Below are 21,644 nucleotides of genomic sequence, written 5' to 3' on the forward strand. Positions count from 1 at the left end.
GGTCGGCAAGTGATTAATTTACATGGCTGGGAATCCCTGACCACGTAAGCAAAATGGAAGGGAATGGGGCAGGTGACATCATTGCCTAAATATGGCCACTCTGCCATATTTGGGCCATGCTGTCAATGGTTAATAAGGAAGCAGTGGGTGCTGGCAGCTGCTGTGTCCTTGCCAACCACTGACATCACCCCGCCCTTTCATGTAAGTGGGAATTCAGGAATTTCCAGCCATCTAAACAAATAGACATGGAAAGGAGCTTTACATCATTGCCCAAATAAGGCCACATGGGCATATTTGGGCAATACCATTGCTGTGTAAATCGCAGGACTGGATGGATAAATACAAATCCTTGGCAGGTAAAACATCTGGTGTAGTCAGGGCTGCTGTTAGAAATCGCGGGACCCCGTACAGACTACCTGGCAGGGCCCCACCGAGAAAATATTAAAGATATATTTAGCTAAAATTACAACAAAAATTACAACAAAATCACTATTAGCAGACACAAATATAACATAACTCGCATAATTCCTGCTAAATCTAAAAAATAAAAACTATGTTAAATAAAAATGAAGATGAGATAAGAAAAATATACAGGAAAAAGGGGGGAGATTGGCGCAATCGGACGGCAAGAGCTGCTGCGATAATCTGGATATGGGCAAAAAGCAGATGGCAGAGTCCAGAGGAATTGCTAACACTTTGATGGCTGCAGGCTTTGTAGGGTAAAGTAACCCTGTATGGATCCAAGACAAAAGAGAGAGAGAAGACCAAGCGCCGATCTAAGTGTAGCAATAAAGTCAATTTAATAGCAATTTAAAAGAATATTACTCACAAGCGAGCGTAAAAAACAGGCATCTCAATAAGTATGGGGCATCTGGGCACTGTTTTTGAATGACACCCTGGACGAACAGTGCCCAGATGCCCCATACTTATTGAGATGCCTGTTTTTTACGCTCGCTTGTGAGTAATATTCTTTTAAATTGCTATTAAATTGACTTTATTGCTACACTTAGATCGGCGCTTGGTCTTCTCTCTCTCTTTTGTCTAAGAAAAATATACAGGCTGGGCAGTTGGAGCTCAGTGATCAGAGACAGAGAGAGAGAAACAAAGTTACAAATAAACTCCTGAGCAGAGATAACATTAGAGCCTGTGCTGGGAGGGGGGCCCACACAAGGGAGGAGGATTAGTGCAGTTTTTCTGAAGTTCCCCATCTCTAACCTGACCCTGCTGCACAAGAAACCACTGCTGCTTTCTCCCTCACGTGACCAGATACCATGCAAAGAAGCTCAAGAGGAGTGGGCGCCTGTAGTTTAGTGTGAGGGCTCTTGCCTTGACATTTCATATACAAGGAGGTAATGTAAAACTCAACCTTTCTCCTATGCAACAGTACCTACAAACTGTGATTTGCCATCATGTCGGCCACAGTGTTAATGTGATAATATTATTAATTGCACAGCATGTTTTATTTGGAGGAACACTCCACTCCAATTCTGAAATGAGCTGCTGAGGTTCCCAAGCGGAAATCTAAAACTGGCTCTGACAGCACACACGTATCACAGCCCATCAATCTAACAGCCTGTCTACCGGAATCCGGTAATTTATTGGGATAATGAGCCTTAGCAAAGCTTGCATTGGCGTCTGCAAGGTTCTTCCCTTTAAGGCGGAACTCCTCTAACAGCCGTTGCACTCCAAAAAGCCCATATGGTGAATCTTCCTAGTAAATTTGTAAAAAAAACAATTGCCCTATATAACTCTTGCAGTCCCCCAGAAAGAAAGAAAGAAAAAAAGAAAGAGATAATAGAGAGATGAAAGAAAGTAAGAAAGAGATAATAGAGAGATGAAAGAAAGTAAGAAAGAGATAATAAAGAGACGAAAGAAAAAAAAAGAAAGAGATAATAAAGAGAAAGAAAGAAAGAAAAAAAGAAAGAAAGAAAGAAAGAAAGAAAGAAAGAAAGAAAGAAAGAAAGAAAGAAAGAAAGAAAGAAAGAAAGAAAGAAAGAAAGAGATAATAGAGAGATAAAAGAAAGAGATAATAGAGAGATAAAAGAAAGAGATAATAGAGAGATAAAAGAAAGAGATAATAGAGAGATGAAAAAAAAAAAGAAAGAAAGCCATTGCATTCCAAAAAGCACATACGACGAATCTTCCTGGTGAATATGTAAAAAAAAAAAAGAAAAAAGAGATGATTCTTTTAGCCCCCCTAGTCGAAAGAAAGAAAGATAATAGAAAGATGAAAGAAAGATAGATATAGATGGCAAAGAAAGAAAGAAAAAAGAAAGAAAGAAAAAAGGTAATAGAGATATGGAAGAAGGATAGATATAGCTAAAGGAAAGAAACAAAGAAAGAAAGAGAAGAAAAGAAAGAAAGAAAAAAAGAGAGAATAGATAGAAAGAGATAGTAGATAGAAGAAAGAAAGCCATTGCACTCCAAAAAGCCCATACAGAAAATCTTCCTGGTAATTTTTGTAAAGAAAGAAAGATAATAGAGAGATGAAAGAAAGACAAATAGACAGACAGACAGGCAGACAGACAGACAGACAGAAAGACAGACAGACAGACAGACAGACAGACAGACAGACAGACAGACAGACAGTGCTGGCAGCTGCTGTGTCCTTGCCAACCACTGACATCACCCCGCCCTTTCATGTAAGTGGGAATTCAGGAATTTCCAGCCATCTAAACAAATAGACATGGAAAGGAGCTTTACATCATTGCCCAAATAAGGCCACATGGGCATATTTGGGCAATACCATTGCTGTGTAAATCGCAGGACTGGATGGATAAATACAAATCCTTGGCAGGTAAAACATCTGGTGTAGTCAGGGCTGCTGTTAGAAATCGCGGGACCCCGTACAGACTACCTGGCAGGGCCCCACCGAGAAAATATTAAAGATATATTTAGCTAAAATTACAACAAAAATTACAACAAAATCACTATTAGCAGACACAAATATAACATAACTCGCATAATTCCTGCTAAATCTAAAAAATAAAAACTATGTTAAATAAAAATGAAGATGAGATAAGAAAAATATACAGGAAAAAGGGGGGAGATTGGCGCAATCGGACGGCAAGAGCTGCTGCGATAATCTGGATATGGGCAAAAAGCAGATGGCAGAGTCCAGAGGAATTGCTAACACTTTGATGGCTGCAGGCTTTGTAGGGTGAAGTAACCCTGTATGGATCCAAGACAAAAGAGAGAGAGAAGACCAAGCGCCGATCTAAGTGTAGCAATAAAGTCAATTTAATAGCAATTTAAAAGAATATTACTCACAAGCGAGCGTAAAAAACAGGCATCTCAATAAGTATGGGGCATCATGGCACTGTTTTTGAAAAATATACAGGCTGGGCAGTTGGAGCTCAGTGATCAGAGACAGAGAGAGAGAAACAAAGTTACAAATAAACTCCTGAGCAGAGATAACATTAGAGCCTGTGCTGGGAGGGGGGCCCACACAAGGGAGGGGGATTAGTGCAGTTTTTCTGAAGTTCCCCATCTCTAACCTGACCCTGCTGCTTAGGACCATTTTCGGCCTCCCAGGGCCAGGAGCACATTTTTGGTCACCCTCTACCAGGAAATTCTAAAGAACTTCATGCTTCCCTCTGCTGACCAGCTTTATGGAGATGCTGATTTCATTTTCCAGCAGGACTTGGCACCGCCCACACTGCCAAAAGTACCAATACCTGGCTTAATGATCATGGTATTACTGTGCTTGATTGGCCAGCAAACTCGCCTGACCTAAACCCCATAGAGAATCTGTGGGGTATTGTCAAGAGGAAGATGAGAGACACAGACCCAACAATGCAGATGAGCTGAAGGCTGCTATCAAAGCAACCTGGGCCTCCATAACACCACAGTCAGTGATGATTTGGGGAGCCATGTCATCTGCTGGTGTTGGTCCACTGTGTTTTATCAAGTCCAAAGTCAGCATGCTTCCCTCTGCTGACCAGCTTTATGGAGATGCTGATTTCATTTTCCAGCAGGACTTGGCACCGCCCACACTGCCAAAACTACCAATACCTGGTCACATGATCATGGTATCACTGTGCTTGATTGGCCACCAATGACCTAAACCCCATAGAGAATCTGTGGGATATCGTCAAGAGGAAGATGAGAGACACCAGAGCCAACAATGCAGATGATCTGAAGGCCGCTATCAAAACAACCTGGGCTTCCATAACACCTCAGCAGTGCCACAGGCTGATCGCCTCCATGCCACGCTGCTTTGATGCATTAATTCATGCAAGAGGAGCCCCGACCAAGTATTGAGTGCATTCTATACTGTACATGGACAGACTTTTCAGTAAGCCAACATTTCTGTATTAAAAATCCTTTTTTTTTTGGCCTTATGTAATATTCTAATTTTCTGAGATCCTAAATTTTGGGTTGTCACTAGCTGTAAGCCCTAATTATCAAAATTTAAAGAAAGAAATGCTTGAAATATATCACTCTGTATGTAGCGCATTTATATAAAAATATGAGTTTCACTTTTTGAATTGAATTACCGAAATAGATTTTTTGATAATATTCTAATTTTATGAGATGCCACCACCCCTTAAATTATATTTAGCAAGGTCACATTTGGATGAATTATTGCAGCATTGACCTATTGATAGGCTGATTTGATTGGAGGATGGTATCTATATGTGTATGGCTGGCATTATCTAGAGGGAAAACCCTGCTGGATCATGTGAGCAGCGAGTGACTGGATGGGACTGCGCTTGTGAGCGGGCGGCATTGTGCTGAAGCATCCTATAGAGAGTGACCTAGTTTTATGGCAGCGGTCATTTAAATCAGCACGCTTGCCCTGCTGCACGTCGGAACGATTTGCAATGGCTCCGCTCAGTCGTTAGTCACTTGGATTTATGTGTGGGCGTGCGGACGGATTGCTTCTTGCCTGCAGCCTGCACAATCATTCCAAGCTGTTGGACGCACTCCAAGCTAAAATGTCCCTTTTTTCATTCCCTTTTTATTTCTACGGTGGCGGCTGGGAAGAGGCTCCGGGAATGAACTCAAACTGCCAGGAGAGGCTCATTCTTAATGTTAGTCTATTTATAAAAGCTCATTTATAATTCAGAAGAACAAATAGAGCTGGCGGGGGGGGGGGCTCAGGTTCTCGGGGGTCACCCGTTCGGATGATAGGCGTGCGTTTTATCGGGAGTGGAAAAACCTATCCTGTGCTTTCCTCCAAGGGGAACTCCACTTTTTTCATACAGAGGGTAAAATAAGTATTGAACACGTCACCATTTTTTTCTAGACAAATCTATTTGTAAAGGTGCCATTGGTATGAAATGTTCACCACGTGTCGGGAACAACCCATGCAATCCATACATACAAAGACACCAAAACAAATAATTTCAGAAATGACTTTATGTGTAAAAAAATTGAATGACACAGGAAAAAGTATTGAACACTGTAACTGAAATTTATTTACCGCTTCCATACTGGGAGAATTCCGTCATCTCTCTCCTACATGTAAAAATCATCATTTTTTTGCTAGAAAATTACTCAGAACCCCCAAATAATATATATATATATATATCTAAGTATATATATTTATATGTGTATATATGTATATATATTTATATGTGTATATATTTATATACATATGTGTGTGTGTGTGTGTATGTACAGCAGTGTTAATTTTGTCGACTAAAACCGACTAAAACGTTTTCGTCGACTAACACAATTCAGATGACTAAAATACGACTAAAACTAAAATGGCATTTTAGTCTTAAGACTAAAATACGACTAAAACTAAAATGGCATTTTAGTCAAAAGACTATAACTAAAACTAAATCGAAATTTGCTGCCAAAAATTAACACTGGTGCATGCTCAAAGCATAAATAATAACATATTAGATTTTTCACTCCAGGACCAGCAGTAGTATATAATGAGTTTGGAAATTGTAGAGAAATGCTTAAATAATGCATTACAAATTACAATTGAACTACACCCATTCGATTATAGATGACTAAAATGAGTTTTAGTCGACTAAAATGTAGGGCGTTTTAGTCGACTAAAATATACTGGAGTTTTAGTCGACTAAATACGACTAAAACTAAAACACTTGCAGAAGACTAAAATGGGACTAAAACTAAAATGCCATTTTAGTCCTAAGACTAAGACTAAAACTAAATTGAAATTTGCTGCCAAAATTAACACTGATGTACAGTATATATATATATATATATATATATACACATATATATACACACATATATATATATATATATATATATACTGTACATACACACACACACATATATATATAATTATATACACATATAAATATATATACATATATACACATATAAATATATATACTTATATATATATATATATATATATTAGCAGAGACCCTACAGAATAAAATGGAGATCATTGAAATTTTGTATGTCACACGGTATTTGCGCAGCAATTTTTTTAAAGGCATTTTTTTTTTTGGGGAAAAAAACACTTTTATGAGTTAAGAAAAAAAGAAAAAAAAAAGGTAAGTTAGCCAAATTTTTGTGAAAGATGAGGTTACGCCGAGTAAATAGATACCTAACATGTTAAGAGAAGCGGGATTTATCCTTCATTTTATGGATAGTGTAGGACCCACTGATAATGGGGTAATTTGACGTAGTTGTGTGCTTAAGCATGATATGGCCATATGGTGTTACTAAATCCCCATATTTACTCATTAAAATCAGGTTTTAGTAGCCTTGTAAGATTTGGACTATATATATATATATATATATATATACAGTATCTCAAAAAAGTGAGTACACCCCTCATTTCAGACTTTCAGGCTAGATTTCAGACTTGCCCCCGCAGAATCCTGGGACTCTACATTCTGCTGGACTAGTCTGAAATTGCAGCATGATCTAGCACATATGCAGTGGGGAGCCGGTGTTCCGTGAGAATTACCTACCCGTGAGAAAAACCTACCCTCGTCACTTCCGGGTGCACGGCAGTGTGTTTAATGCGGCGGTTACATTAAAACAGCTGGCCTGCAATACGAGTCATCTCCGCTCCTGTCCCTGTCACTTCCCTGATCTCGGCTAGTAAATATAAAAGCGGCGGCGGGTGTATGAAAACATAAATCATGGAGCCGCTTTTATATTTACTAGCCCAGATCAGGGAAGTGACAGGGACAGGAGCGGAGATGACTCATAATGTAGCTGTTTTCTGTAACCGCGGCGTGGGTAGATTTTCTTCACGGTACACCGACATATTTCCATACTAGTGCGCATGCGCACTAGTCAGCTCCTCTGTTGTCCCATTAGGTATCCGGGGCTGTGAGCATGCGCATTGCTGCGCTGCTCAGTTGTTCCTGGCCGGAAGTGACGAGGGTAGGTTTTTCTCACGGGGTAGGTAATTCTCACGTTACACCGGCTATCACAGTTGCAGGCAGGCCATGTTTCTGTAATTCTCACCTAGACGAGAAATGTGGAAGTGGGAGCGGGTACTTGGTAGAAAAAGGTACCTGCTCTCAGAAAACAAAAAAATTACTTCCAAGAATGGTGGAGGAGGACAGGAGGAGGAGAAGGAGGAGGGGAAGGACAGGAAGAGGACAGGAGGAGGAGGAGGACAGGAAGAGGAGGGGAAGAGGAGGAGGACAAGAAGAGGAGAAGGACAGGAGAAGGAGGAGGACAGGAGGAGGAGAAGGAGGAGGGGAAGGACAGGAAGAGGAGGAGGACAGGAGGAGGAGGAGGAGGACACGAGGAGGAGGATGGGAACAGGAGGAGGAGGACAGGAGGAGGAGGACAGGAAGAGGAGGAGGTCAGGAGGAGGAGGACAGGGGAAGGAGGAGGAGGAGGACAGGAGTAGGAGCAGGACAGGTAGGGGAGGAGAACAGGAGGAGGATGAGGAGGACAGAAGGAAGAGGAGGAGGAGGACAGGAGTAGAAGGAGAACAGGAGGAGAATAGAAGAGGAGGAGGACAGAAGGAGGTGGAGGACAGAAGGCGTGGATCTTTTACTTTTAGGTGAAGTTCTGCTCTAAGTGTGAATGTCCCCTTACATTTAAACCTGATTTACAAATTACTCATATTTTTAGCTTTTTTTAATTTTCTAAATTAGGTATCAAAAAATGTGGTGCTGTGTGGGGTTTATAGTGACTTAAAGTGGACATATCACCTACATCAAGCGTTCTCTGTTCCTCTACCTACCCTGCTCCATGAAAATGATAATAGGCAGCAGAGGTCCTATAATACTTAAAGTGGTTGTAAACCTCAGACATGAAATACGAACAAAGCATATCCCTCTATAGTGTGTACTTGTCTCAAATAAGAGACACCAATAGATAAATGGTGACAGGGATGGGACCTACAGCAGAATAACAGCCTCAGCTCTGTTCCTGTGTGCCGTGTGTAAGGGGGTGTGTCCTTTCTCTCCAATCAACTCTCAGAGCTCTCCTCACTGAGCTCTGCAGAGTGTAACTTCATCTCTCTGCCACCTTTTTTCTAAACTCTCGGACAAGCTTTTAAATTCAGCACTTTGAACAGATGTAGAGAAGAGAAAACAGCAGATAAACAGGTGCAACTTATGTAGGAGGATTTGTCTCTGTGTATCACCTGAGGATAGTACCATCACTGGGTGTATAGAAGGTTCTACAACCATGTTAAGCTGACCATACATGGATTGAAATCAGTCCCTGCTGAACCAGCCAAATTTTGATCCCTGGTTGTTGTGGGTGATCGACATCTATATAACTAGCCTCTTGGGTTTTTTTCCTGAGTAGCCGGTGCCACCGGCTAAAGCCAACAGCACTGATCATTGTATTCTGACAGTGGGGAAGGCTCCCCATCGTAGGAACACAATAGCACAGCGGGAGGATTCCCCTACCCTGCTCAATCCGCTAATTGATGATGAATGACGGATGTATGGGTTGCCTTACCATGGCTGTTCAGGGAAATCACACCTCTCCTTTACCCAGTGTAATACATTATCTGGTTCATATCAGGTATGGAAGGGGTGGAGTCTGATACTGAGAGTTGGACCGTTTGACTGCAGTGAGTGGATGAGCGAGTTTGGGGTGGAGAAACTTGACTGGCCTGCACAGATTTCTGACCTCAATCCAATAGCACACCTTTGGGATGAATTAGAGCAGAGACTGTGAGCCAGGCCTTCTCGTTCAACATCAATGCCTGACCTCCCAAAAGCGATTCTGTAAGAATGGTCACACATTCCCATAGACACACTCCTAAACCTTGTGGACAGCCTTCCGAGAAGAGTTGAAGCTGTTATAGTTGCAAAGCGTGGGCCAACTCAATGTTGAACCCTACGGACTAAGACTGGGATGCCATTAAAGTTCATGTGTGTGTAAAGGCAGGCGTCCCAATACTTTTGGTAATGGTAGTGTATATCCTGATCAGCCATAACAATATGATCACTGACAAACATGGTCCAAGGAAGGAAAATTAGAAAAACTGGTGACAGGGTCATGGGTGGCCAAGGATCATTGATGCATGTGGGGAACGAAGGCTGGCCTGTGTAATAATCTAATAGAAGATCTACTGGAGCTCAAATTGCTAAAAAAAGTAACGTTGGTTTCGATTGAAAGGTGTCAGAACACACAGTTTGTTGTGTATGGGGCTGTGTAGCCAAAGACTGGTCAGGGTGCAAATGCTGACCCGTGTCCACAGCCAAAAGCCCCCACAAAAGGGCCAGTGAGCATCAGAACCTGAACACAGAGCAATGGAAGAAGGCGCCCTCGTCTGATGAACACAACAAAAAGTTTGAGGTGTTGGCTTGGCCTCCTAATTCTCCAGATCTCAATTCAACCAAGCATCTGTGGGATGTGCTGGAAAAACAAGTCTGATTAAAGAAGGCCCCACCTTGCAACTTACAGGACTTAAAGTGGTTGTAAATCCCTACATATACCTAGTGAAGTGAATCTCCACAGATATTAAACCAATCCTCCTACATAATTTGTACCTGTTTATTTTCAGTCTTCTCTTCCCTACAGCCGTTCAAAGTCCAGAATTCATACAGCTTGCCTGAGAGTTCAGGAAATAGGGGACAGAGAGCTGAAGTTACACTCTGCAGAGTTCAGCAAGGAGAGCTCTGAGAGCTGATTGGAGCTGAGGCTGCCAATCAACTGAAGGCCCCTCCCCTGTCACCTCTTGGTATCAGGAAAACTTGTCAGAAGTGACTCATGCTGATAGCAGAGGGACAAAGCAACAGACAGAAATTACACTTAGATTTCATTCACACTTGTGCGACTTCAAAATCATGCAATTTCCATTGCGACTTTACATTGCAACTTGATGCGACTTGGATCCAACTATGGGTGAGTGTGAGTTTGTTGGGACTTTGGCTTTGACCAATGACAACATACATGGTGTGACACAATTCCTTTTCCTGCCGCAATGATGGTTAGGGTTATGGCTAGGGTTAGGCTAGGGATAGGGAAAGGGCAAGTGTTAGGGTTAGGGCTTGGGTTAGGCTAGGGATAGGATAAGGGCAAGTGTTAGGGGTAGGCTAGGGATAGGGTTAGGGCAAGTGTTAGGCTTGTGTAAGGATTAAGGCTTGGGTTAGGCTAGGGATAGGGTTAGGGCAAGTTTTAGCCTTGTGTCGGGGTTATGGCTAGGGTTAAGCTAGGGATAGGGTTAAGGCAAGTGTTAGGCTTGTGTTAGGATTATGGCTAGGGTTAGGGTTTAGGCTAAGGATAGGGTTAGGGCAAGTGTTAGCCTTGTGTTAGGGATATGGCTAGGGTTAGCCTAGGGATAGGGTTAGGGCAAGTGTTAGGCTTGTATTAGGGTTAGTGTTATGACTAGGGTAAGGCTAGGGTTAGGGTTAAGGCAAGTGTTAGGCTTGTATTAGGGTTAGTGTTATGGCTAGGGTTAGGCTAAGGATAGGGTTAAGGCAAGTGTTAGGCTTGTGTTAAGATTATGGCTAGGGTTAGGGTTATGGCTAGGTTTAGGCTAGGGATAGGGTTAGGGCAAGTGTTAGCCTTGTGGTAGGGATATGGCTAGGGTTAGGCTAGGGATAGGGTTAATGCAAGTGTTAGGCTTGTATTAGGGTTAGTGTTATGACTAGGGTTAGGTTAGGGATAGGGTTAAGGCAAGTGTTAGGCTTGTATTAGGGTTAGTGTTATGACTAGGGTTAGGTTAGGGATAGGGTTAAGGCAAGTGTTAGACTTGTGTTAGGGTGTTGGCTAGGGTTAGGCTAGGGATAGGGTTAGGGCAAGTGTTAGGCTTGTATTAGGGTTAGTGTTATCACTAGGATTAGGTTAGGGATAGAGTTAATGCAAGTTTTAGCCTTGTGTCGGGGTTATGGCTAGGGTTAAGCTAGGGATAGGGTTAGGGCAAGTGTTAGGCTTGTGTTAGGATTATGGCTAGGGTTAGGGTTTAGGCTAAGGATAGGGTTAGGGCAAGTGTTAGCCTTGTGTTAGAGATATGGCTAGGGTTAGCCTAGGGATAGGGTTAGGGCAAGTGTTAGGCTTGTGTTAGGATTATGGCTAGGGTTAGGGTTATGGCTAGGTTTAGGCTAGGGATAGGGTTAGGGCAAGTGTTAGCCTTGTGGTAGGGCTATGGCTAGGGTTAGGCTAGGGATAGGGTTAAGGCAAGTGTTAGGCTTGTATTAGGGTTAGTGTTATGACTAGGGTTAGGTTAGGGATAGGGTTAAGGCAAGTGTTAAGCTTGTGTTAGGGTGATGGCTAGGGTTAGGCTAGTGATAGGGTTAGGGCAAGTGTTAGGCTTGTGTTAAGGTTATGGCTAGGGTTAGGATAGGGATAGGGCTAATTTCTCCTGCAGAGGGGACACCAAGAACAGAGATGGATGGACAGTTTGCTCTGGAGGGGCTTCTCTGCAGAAGGGTTGAGCTGGGACAGGGGTCAAAAAGCTGGTACTCATTGGGAAACATGGGCTGCAACTTTCTCATGTGACCTTGGGATCCAAAGTCGCATGACAAATCGCACAAGTGTGAATTGGGCCTTAGTGCTTTTAACTGAGACAAGTACACGCTATAGAGGGATATGCTTTGTTCATATTTCATGTCTGAGATTTCCAACCACTTTAAAGGATCTTCCACTGAAGACTTGGTGCCAGATGCCCCAGCATACCTTTAGAGGTCTAGTGGAGTCCATACCTCGATGGCTCATGGCAGGTGGTCATACTGCTATGGCTAATCGGTGTATATGCCCACGGTTTCCCGGGAGCTCAGCTTTAAATGATTAACTTTATGACGAAAGCACAATGCCCGGGACTTGCTGTAAGATGTGGGTGGAGAACAACAGAGGTTTTCAAAAGCCGGGGATCAAGGTTTCTGCTTCGGTGGAATGAAATCTGGATTTCCCAGCTGGACTTTAAAAGCAGAGGAATCGATGAAGGCAAATGTCTGTAACAGAGATTTCTGACTCGTTGGCCGATCAATGAATTTTCTTTTTTTTGCTTCTCTCCCAGCGGGGATGTGTAGATCTCCCAAGAAGAATAGGAAGGTCGTTTGAAAGAGACTAAAAGAAGTGACCCTCTGGGATTTCAGCCTCGTTACAGGAAATGAGGATGGATGCTGTGACTCGGAGACCCAGCCTGTCTCATTACCGCAGTACTAAGCCATATGGATTTTTAACTACCTACGGCGGAGGAGAGATTACATGTCACTCCATCCAAGAATAAGAGTGTACGGGGACAACCCTGTATCACCAATCCACCCTCCAAAGTGTTTATTGTGTCCAAACTGGCCACAGCTTAGGAACATGATTTCCTAAAGTCACACCTATAGTGGCAAACACATATATACAGCCCTGAGCAGTTGCATGCTCAGGTTAAAGTGGTTGTAAACCTCATATGTGAAATATGAAGATAGTATATCCCTCTATAGCGTGTACTTGTCTTAATCCAGAGCACTAAGGGTAATTTCTGTCTGCTGCTTCCTTCAGCATGAGTCACTTCTGACAACAAGAGAAAAATAGTGACAGGGGAGGGAGCTCCAGCATACAGCCTGTGATTGATAGCCTCAGCTCTGTTCCTGTGTGCTGTGTGAAGGGGATGTGTCCATTCCCTCCAATCAGCTCTCAGAACTCTCCTCAGTGAGCTCTGCATTGTGTAATTTCAGCTGTATGTCTCCTTTTTTCTGACCACTCACTCATTTGTTTAGTAAATCCAGCATCAATCGTGATAAACCCCAAGAGAAAAATAGTGATGGGGGAGGAAGCTCCAGCACACAGTCTGTGATTGGCAGCCTCAGCTCTGTTCCTGTGTGCTGTGTGAAGGGGATGTGTCCATTCCCTCCAATCAGCTCTCAGAACTCTCCTCAGTGAGCTCTGCATTGTGTAATTTCAGCTGTATGTCTCCTTTTTTCTGACCACTCACTCATTTGTTTAGTAAATCCAGCATCAATCGTGATAAACCCCAAGAGAAAAATAGTGATGGGGGAGGAAGCTCCAGCACACAGTCTGTGATTGGCAGCCTCAGCTCTGTTCCTGTGTGCTGTGTGAAGGGGGGTGTGTCCATTCCCTCCAATCAGCTCTTAGAACTCTGTTCAGTGAGCTCTGCAGTGTGTAATTTCAGCTCTATTTCTCCTTTTTTCTGGCCATTCACTCAATTGTTTAGTAAATCCAGCATCAATCATGACGAACACCAAGAGAAAAATAGTGACGGCCGGGGAGGAAGCTCCAGCACAGCGCCTGTGATTGACAGTCTCAGCTCTGTTCCTGTGTGCTGTGTGAAGGGGGTGTGTCCATTCCCTCCAATCAGCTCTCAGAACTCTCCTCAGTGAGCACTACAGTGTGTAATTTCAGCTTTACGTCTCCTTTTTTCTGACCACTCACTCCTTTGTTTAGTAAAATTAGCATCAATCAAGACGAACGCGGCCTCCGCCGACCCGAAAAAAAAAGGGAAAGGTCGGCACCCATCACTGGTTCCCACTGTCTGACAGTTTCGCCTCCTCCCATAAACGAAGCGGCGGGGCCATCCAATGACATTACTGGGTGCCCCTGCCCCCTTGTGACGTCATCGACTAAAGCAGGTGGCGTTCATCATGATTGATGCTGGATTTACTTTGCCGTGTGAAGGGGGTGTGTCCCCTCCTTCCAATCAGCTCTGAGAACTCTCCCCAGTGAACATTACAGTGTGTAATTTCAGCTTTACGTCTCCTTTTTTCTGACCACTCACTCATTTGTTTAGTAAATCCAGGATCAATCATGACGAACGTGGCCTCCGCTGACCCCCCAAAAAAAAGAAAAAGGTCTGCACCCATCGCTGGTTCCCGCTGTCTGACAGTTTCGCCTCCTCCCGCTGCTAAATAAACGAAGGGGTGGGGCCAACCAGTGACATCACTGCCCCCTTGTGATGTCATCGACTAAAGCAGGCAGCGTTCATCATGATTGACGCTGGATTTACTTCGGGGGACATTGCTGTGTGAAGGGGGTGTGCCCCCTCCTTCCAATCAGCTCTCAGAACTCTCCTCACTGAGCTCTGCAGAGTGTAATTTCAGCTCTCCACCTCCTTTTTTCCGACCGCTCAGACAAGCTTTATAAATTCTGCACTTTAAATAGATGTAGAGAAAAGAAGATTGTAGATAAACAGGTACAACTTATATAGGAGGATTTGATCCATCTCTGTGTAACACCTGAGGCCAGTTACTTCACTGGGTATGTGGAAGGGTTTACAGCCACCTTAACCCTGTAAATGCTGCAATAGCACAGCCACGTGCGCTGCAAAATGTTGCGGCAGGGTCCTATAGACTTATATGGGCCATGGAGGGATAGGAATTCAACCAGTTCAGTAAAATAAATTTTGATTTATCTATGACTGTTCCCGCTTACCAGAAGTTGATCTAACGATCGACTTCTTTAGAACGGGACTGTTGGAAAACTTTAATTCACTCAACAATTACATTGGTTGCGTTCGGCCGCGGTAACACATGATGCATTTAGCGGGCATTACAGCCACCGAACGCAACCTGCTGTTTCATTTTTGATGCAAAGCACAGCATTACGGCCAAGGCATTTTTGCCTTTACAACCACTTTGACAACTTTCCACCAAGACCAACTCTGACGTTTCTCTCCTAAATGTAAAAAAATCACCATTGTTTTGCTAGAAAATTACTCAGAACCCCCAAACATTATATGCATTTTTTTTTAGCAGAGACCCTAGAGAATAAAATGATTGTCATTGCAATTTGATATGTGATGCGGTATTTGCGCATCAATTTTTCAAACGCAATTTTTTTGAGAAAATACACTTTAACCACTTCTGGACTGGAAGGATTTGCCCCTTAATGACAAGGCCATTTTTTGCGATTCGGCACTACGTTACTTTAACGGACAATTGCGCGGTCGTGCGACGCTGTACCCAAATAAAATTGATGTCCTTTTTTTCCAAAAATAGAGCTGTCTTTTGGTGGTATTTGATCACCTGTGAGATTTTTATTTTTTGCGCTATAATCAAAAACAGAGCGACAATTCTGAAAAAAAAAAGAAAACAATAATTTTCACATTCTGCTATATAACATTCCCAAAAAAATAAAATGTAAAAATCTAAATTTTTTAACATTTTAGGCCAATTCGTTGCCTGCTACATATTTTTGGTAAAAAAAAAATCGCAATAAGCGTATTTTCATTGGTTTGCGCAAAAGTTATCGTGTCTACTAACTACAGGAAAGATTTATTTCATTTTTATTGTTTTTTTCTTCTTACTAGTAATGGCGGCGATCTGCGATTTTTTTGTGGGACTGCGACATTGCGGCGGACAGATCGGACCCCTGACTGACATTTTTGACACTTTTGTGGGGACCAGTGACATTACTACAGCAATCAGTGCTAAAAATATGCACTGTTACTGTAATAAGGACACTTGTAGGGTAAGGGTTAACCCAGGGGCGATCAAAGGGTTAAATGTGTACCTAGGGGCGTGTTTCTAACTGTATTGGGGCGGGGCTTGGGAATTGATCACAGAGCCCTGTGTTCCTATTTAGAAGGATCACAGGGCTCTGTGATCATTCCAGGGAGAAGAACGGTCAGATGTGTTTACAACAGCTGACCGTCCTTCTCTCTAAGTGGGGGGAACGATCGCCGGTGTCAGGAGGCAATCGGAGCTGCCTGTTACGTGCATCGGAGTCCCCGCTGACGAGTGGGGGCGGGAGCTCACCCCCTAGCTGAAGGCGCGTGCCCGACGTATACTTATGGTGGTTTGCGCAGGAGGGCCAGCCTGACGCAGTATAACTGCGGTGGGCGGTCCTTAAGTGGTTAATGAATTTTAATGAAAAAAAACCCCACAATATATAACCCAATTTTTTGGTAAAATAGAGATGTTACGCCGAGTAAATAGATGTTTTAAAATATTTTACAGGTTATCTGTTTAGAGTAACAGGGGAGGACTAGTGCTAGAATTATTGCTCTCACTCTAACAATCACGGCGATACCTCACATGTGTGGTTTGAACACTGTTTACATATGCGGGTGCAATTTGCGGGTGCAATTTGCGTATGCATTCGCTTCTGCGTGCGAGCACGAGGGGATACAGGCGCTTTAAAAAAAAAATATATATATTTTTTACACTGTACCTTTAATTATTATTATTTTTTTTTTAATCACTTTTATTCCTATTACAAGGAATATAAACATACCTTGTAATAGGAATCAAGCATGACAGGTCCTCTTTATGGAGAGATCTGGGGTTAATAAGACATGAGCATGAGATTAAAAAAACAAAAAACAAAAAGAAACATCGCTCTCTAATGGCAGTGTTTACATCTGTCAGAGCCAGACATAACGTCATGACGTCGTGACGTCTCTTCCGACCTCCCAGAGTCATAGAGATGGCAGGGGACCATCCGAAAGGAAAAGAGCTAAAAGTGCTAATCGGTTGTAATAAGTGGTTTGATCAGGCTCTTTATTAGCAAATTATCCTTTTCCCTTAACCACTTCTGGACCGGAAGGTTTTGCCCCCTTAATGACCAGGCCATATTTTGCGATTCGGCACTGCGTTACTTTAATGGATAATTGCGCAGTCGTGCGACGCTGTACCCAAATACAATTGATGTCCTTTTTTTCCCCACAAATAGAGCTTTCTTTTGGTGGTATTTGGTCACCTGTGCAATTTTTGGTCCATGTATACTCCTCTCTGTTCTAGGCCAGGTTCTGTAGAATGGTCTAGCTGGAAAACCAACATTCGATCACTGCATGAAGCCAATGGCTGCAAAGCTGATCTGTGTATCCCTGCATCCCCATCGCTTTTGTGGATACGGGGTCTGTCGCTTTTTTTGGTTCAACTCGCTGGTTGACCAAAGAAAAAAAAAAAACTTGTACATACATATCCTGCTAGATGGGTGGCTGGGGAGCCATAAAGCCACCTGCTTTTCCAAAGCCCCCCCCCCCACCCCGGAATGATCACAGAGCTCCTGTGATCCTGCTATATAGGGTCACAGGTCTCTGTGATCATTTCACAAGCCCCGCCCCATACAGTTAGAAAGACACCCCTAGGTACACATTTAACCCTTTGATCGCCCCTGGGTTAACCACTTCCCTGCTTTTACAAAGCCCCCCCCCGGCCACCTGTATGGCAGAACCTTAACAGCAATACAGACAGAAAGACAAATAATTTTCTATAATAGAGTACAGGAGATCACAGTCACATTTTGATTGCTGTCCATGCTCCTGTTGCAGATTTCCCATCGCTTCATGTCTGGTGAAACCATTGTCAGCTCTCTCACGGAGCCCTGGATAGTGGTAAAAACTAGAGAAATGTTCTAAACCTTCCGCATCTAAAACTAGATTGGAATTTGGGGTGTCACATAGCTTCAGTCAGGCCTTTTTTCAGCAGGAACGCGGGGGAACGCATTTATGGCACCTCCAGCACAGAATTTATGTAATGACAAGGGGTACTAGAGTGTGCTGGAGGGTCTATTGATGGTGGCTGCTGGGGAATCTATGGTCGCTGGGGGTTTTGTTGTTGTGGGGGGGTCTAGTGTTGCTGGGGAGGTTTTCTTTTTGCTAATGGAGGATCTGTTGTTGCTGGGAGGGATCTACTGTTGAGGAAGGGGGTCTATTGTTGCTGGCTGCTGGAGGGTCCAATAATGCTGGCTGCTGGCAGATCTACTGTTGCTAGTGGGGGGTCTATAGTTGCTGGGGTGGGGGGTATTTTATTGTGGCCACTCTATTGTTGCTGGCTAGATCTATTGTTGATGGGGAGGGGTCTATTTTTGCTAGAATGGGGGTATTTTATTGTGGCGACTCTATTATTGCTGGGGGCATCAATTGTTGCTGGGCAGACCTATTGTTACTGGGGGCGTCTATTGTTGATGGAGGGATCTATTGTTGCTGTGGTGGGTCTATTTTTGCTGGGCAGATCTATTGTTGCTGGGGGCGTCTATTGTTGATGGAGGGCATCTATTGTTGCTAGAGGAGGTCTATTATTGCTGGGGTGGGGTATTTTATTGTGGTGGCTCTATTGTTGCTGGGGGCATCTATTGTTGCTGGGCAGATCTATTGTTGTTGGGGGTCATCTATTGTTGATGGAGGGCGTCTATTGTTGCTGGGGTGGGGGTATTTTATTGTGGCGGCTCTATTGTTGCTGGGGGTATCTATTGTTGCTGGGCAAAGCTATTGTGGCTAGGGGCATCTATTGTTGATGGAGGGTGTCTATTGTTGCTAGAGGAGATGTATTGTTGCTGGGGTGGGGGTATTTTATTGTGGTGGCTCTATTGTTGCTGGGGGCATCTATTATTGCTGGGCAGATCTATTGTTGCTGGGGGCATCTATTGTTGATGGAGGGCGTCTATTGTTGCTAGAGGAGGTCTATTGTTGCTGGGGTGGGGGTATTTTATTGTGGCAGCTCTTTTGTTGCTGGGGGCATCTATTGTTGATGGGGGAATCTGTTGTTGCTAGTAGAGGTCTATTGTTGATGGGGTCAGGGTATTTTGTTTGTGGCAAGTCTAGCGTTGTGGGGGGCATCTATAGTTGCTGGGTGAATCTATTGTTGCTGGGGATGTGGAGGTTTATTGTTGATGGGTTTATCTATTGTTGCTGGGGGGATCTATTGTTGTTGGCTGTGGGGATCTATTTTACTGATTTTCTTGGTATTAGTATCAAATTCCATACAACTGGCTTCCATACAAATTACTTGTTTATGTATTTCCTAAAGGGGCTGGTACTGGAAGGTGGGTAGGGGGTGGAACCAAGGGATGGTGCTCAGGGGTGGGTAAGGGGTGGAACCAAGGGACAATGCTTGGAGGTGGGTAGGGGCAGAGATGTATAGTAACTAAGTAGAACTACTTCACTACTGTACTTAAGTACGGAAAGGCGGTATCTGTACTTTCCTGGAGTAGAATTTTTTTCTCCTACTTCCACTTTTACATCACTACATTTTTTCGATGATTTCAATACTTCTACTCCGATATTTTTTTTTTGTGCTGCATAGTTACTCGTTACAATTATAAAAACTACCACTGCCAGAACAGTAGATGGCAGGTTTCATAAAGCTCAAAACATGTGTATTATCAGCGCATACGAAAATAAAAGCTACTGTATGTATAAATAAAAGCTGCATTTTAAATAATAAAAAACAATATGATGTTCAAACTTTTGACTTCTTTCTTTAATAACTACATAACACAGTACTTGTACTTTTACTTTCAGTACTTGAGTAGCAATTTTTTTTTCAAAACTACTGGTACTTTTACTTTCAGTACTTGAGTAGCAAAATTTAAAAAAAACTACTTGCAATACTTAAAGTGGAGTTCCACCCATTTTTAATAAATTGGATTACATAGATGTATGTAATCCCCTTTAAAACGACTTTTACCAATGGAAAGTTTTTTTTTTTTTTTTTGTTTTGCTAGTAAATACCTTAATTTCTGCTTTATTTATCCTCTTCTCACTTCCGGGTCCGGTCTGCGATTCGCAGTGTGTGCTGGGATGTATTTCAGGCCATGAAATCTCGCATTATTACACAGGATATGAGCTGTACTGCGTGCTTTGCCCCGCCTCCGACCCGCGCCTCCTCTCAGTGAGCTCAGTGAGGATATAATGCTTTCAGTCCTCGCTCACTGAGAGGAGGCGGGGCGGAGAACAGCCTCAATACAATACATTCAGTACAGCTCACTGAGAGGAGGCGGGGCAGAGCACGCAGTACAGCCATATCCTGTGTAATAATGCGAGATTTCATGGTCTGAGATACATCCCAGCACACACTGCGAATCGCCGAATGACGTAATCGCCGACCGGACCCGGAAGTGAGAAGAGGATAAATAAAGCAGAAATTAAGGTATTTACTAGCAAAAAAAAAAAAACTTTCCATTGGTAAAAGTCGTTTTAAAGGGGATTACATACATCTAAAGTCACTAAAATGGGTGGAACTCCGCTTTAAGTACAAAAAATGTTGAATACTTTAGTACTTCTACTCAAGTCACTTTTTGATCGAGCACTTCCACTTCTACTCAAGTCACTTTTTGATCGAGCACTTCCACTTCTACTCAAGTCACTTTTTGATCGAGCACTTGTACTTTTACTCAAGTATGGGTTTCGAGTACTTTATACAACTCTGGGTAGGGGGCGGAAACAAGGGGTGACTCCGAAGGGAGGAGTACCTGCACCTATTCTCTGAGGGAAAAAAAAGCCCTGGTTTCAGTTAAATAATGAAACAATTTGAATTGGTACAGTAGACTTACCGAGCATGCCTTTGTTGGAGTCAGACAAGCACATGTCCTTCTCTGCACTGGGCAAAACAAATCCAACTACAAAAATTTCTACCCCATCTGCCATGAGGGCAAGTCCTAGAACAAAATAGAGGGTCCACTGAAATCGTCCATGTCCACATTCTTGAAGGATCAACTCATACTGCTGAGCCAGCTCTTCCTCATCCTTCCTCCTTTGCCCTTCCAGATCAGTAAAGTCTTTGAACTCAGTAACGAGTTGTTGGTTATCAGTGAGGGTATCTCCTTTCATGGAATCAGCCCTAGGAATACCTTGATACTCTCCCTCGTAGATTTCATCATCCTCATCGTGGCCTTCAGTGGCATCACTAGACCCTCCCTCATCATCGTTGAGAGGATCTCCTCGGTAATAACCATCCTGTGGCGGGTAGTCATCATCGTCATCTTCTTCGAATCGAGTGTAGGAACGTTTTGTGTATTCATCTTGCACCTTATCCACGCTTTTCCCAACTTTCTTGGCTGCATGTCTCTTAACCTCCTTGGCTATGTCTTTGGCTCCTCGTATAAAAGCAGTCCGATCTCTGAATGCTTCATCCATGGTGACCAGCACAAGATATATTAACTATTATCTGGTGGAAAGTAATCGTAAAGAAGAAGGTTCTATTTTTCTACAGCTTCTTACTATTCCTACAGAACTAATGTTTCAGAACTTCAAAGGCTGGACAGCGACCTACAATAGTATCGATGATGCTAAGGGCATGCCACAAATACTTGAAAGCTGGACCACTTGCAGGAAAAACCATGAGATACTTTCGGCAATGCTAGGAATTCTGCAGAAACATGCTTTGGAGGAAATGAACATTTCATGGGACGTTCAAACCTTGACAGATCCCTCAGGCCCTGGAAAAAACAAAATACAAGAAAAATCAAAAGGGATCATTTCAAAAATTATTACAGTGAGTACGGTGAGTACGTTGCAATCAAATTTAAAACATTTTCATAGAAACTTTCTTTTTATATTTAACATTTTTTTAAATAATTACAGTGAGTACGTTGCAATCAAATTT

General features: G+C 43.0%; 1 protein-coding gene across 1 annotated transcript in view; it reads right to left on the reverse strand.

The window, feature by feature from the left end:
• The window catches only part of SV2A (synaptic vesicle glycoprotein 2A), a 113,501-nt gene extending 92,182 nt beyond the window's left edge, over window positions 1-21,319 (reverse strand). Inside the window, exon 1 of the mRNA XM_082242559.1 lies at window positions 20,593-21,319. Coding sequence (XP_082098685.1) covers window positions 20,593-21,175 — 583 coding nt within the window. The 5' untranslated portion in view covers window positions 21,176-21,319. The remainder of the gene's footprint in view (window positions 1-20,592) is intronic.
• Window positions 21,320-21,644: the final 325 nt, after the last annotated feature.

This window comes from Pelophylax lessonae (genome assembly GCF_965119305.1).
Source record: "Pelophylax lessonae genome assembly, chromosome: 13".
Classification (NCBI taxonomy): Eukaryota; Metazoa; Chordata; class Amphibia; order Anura; family Ranidae; genus Pelophylax; species Pelophylax lessonae.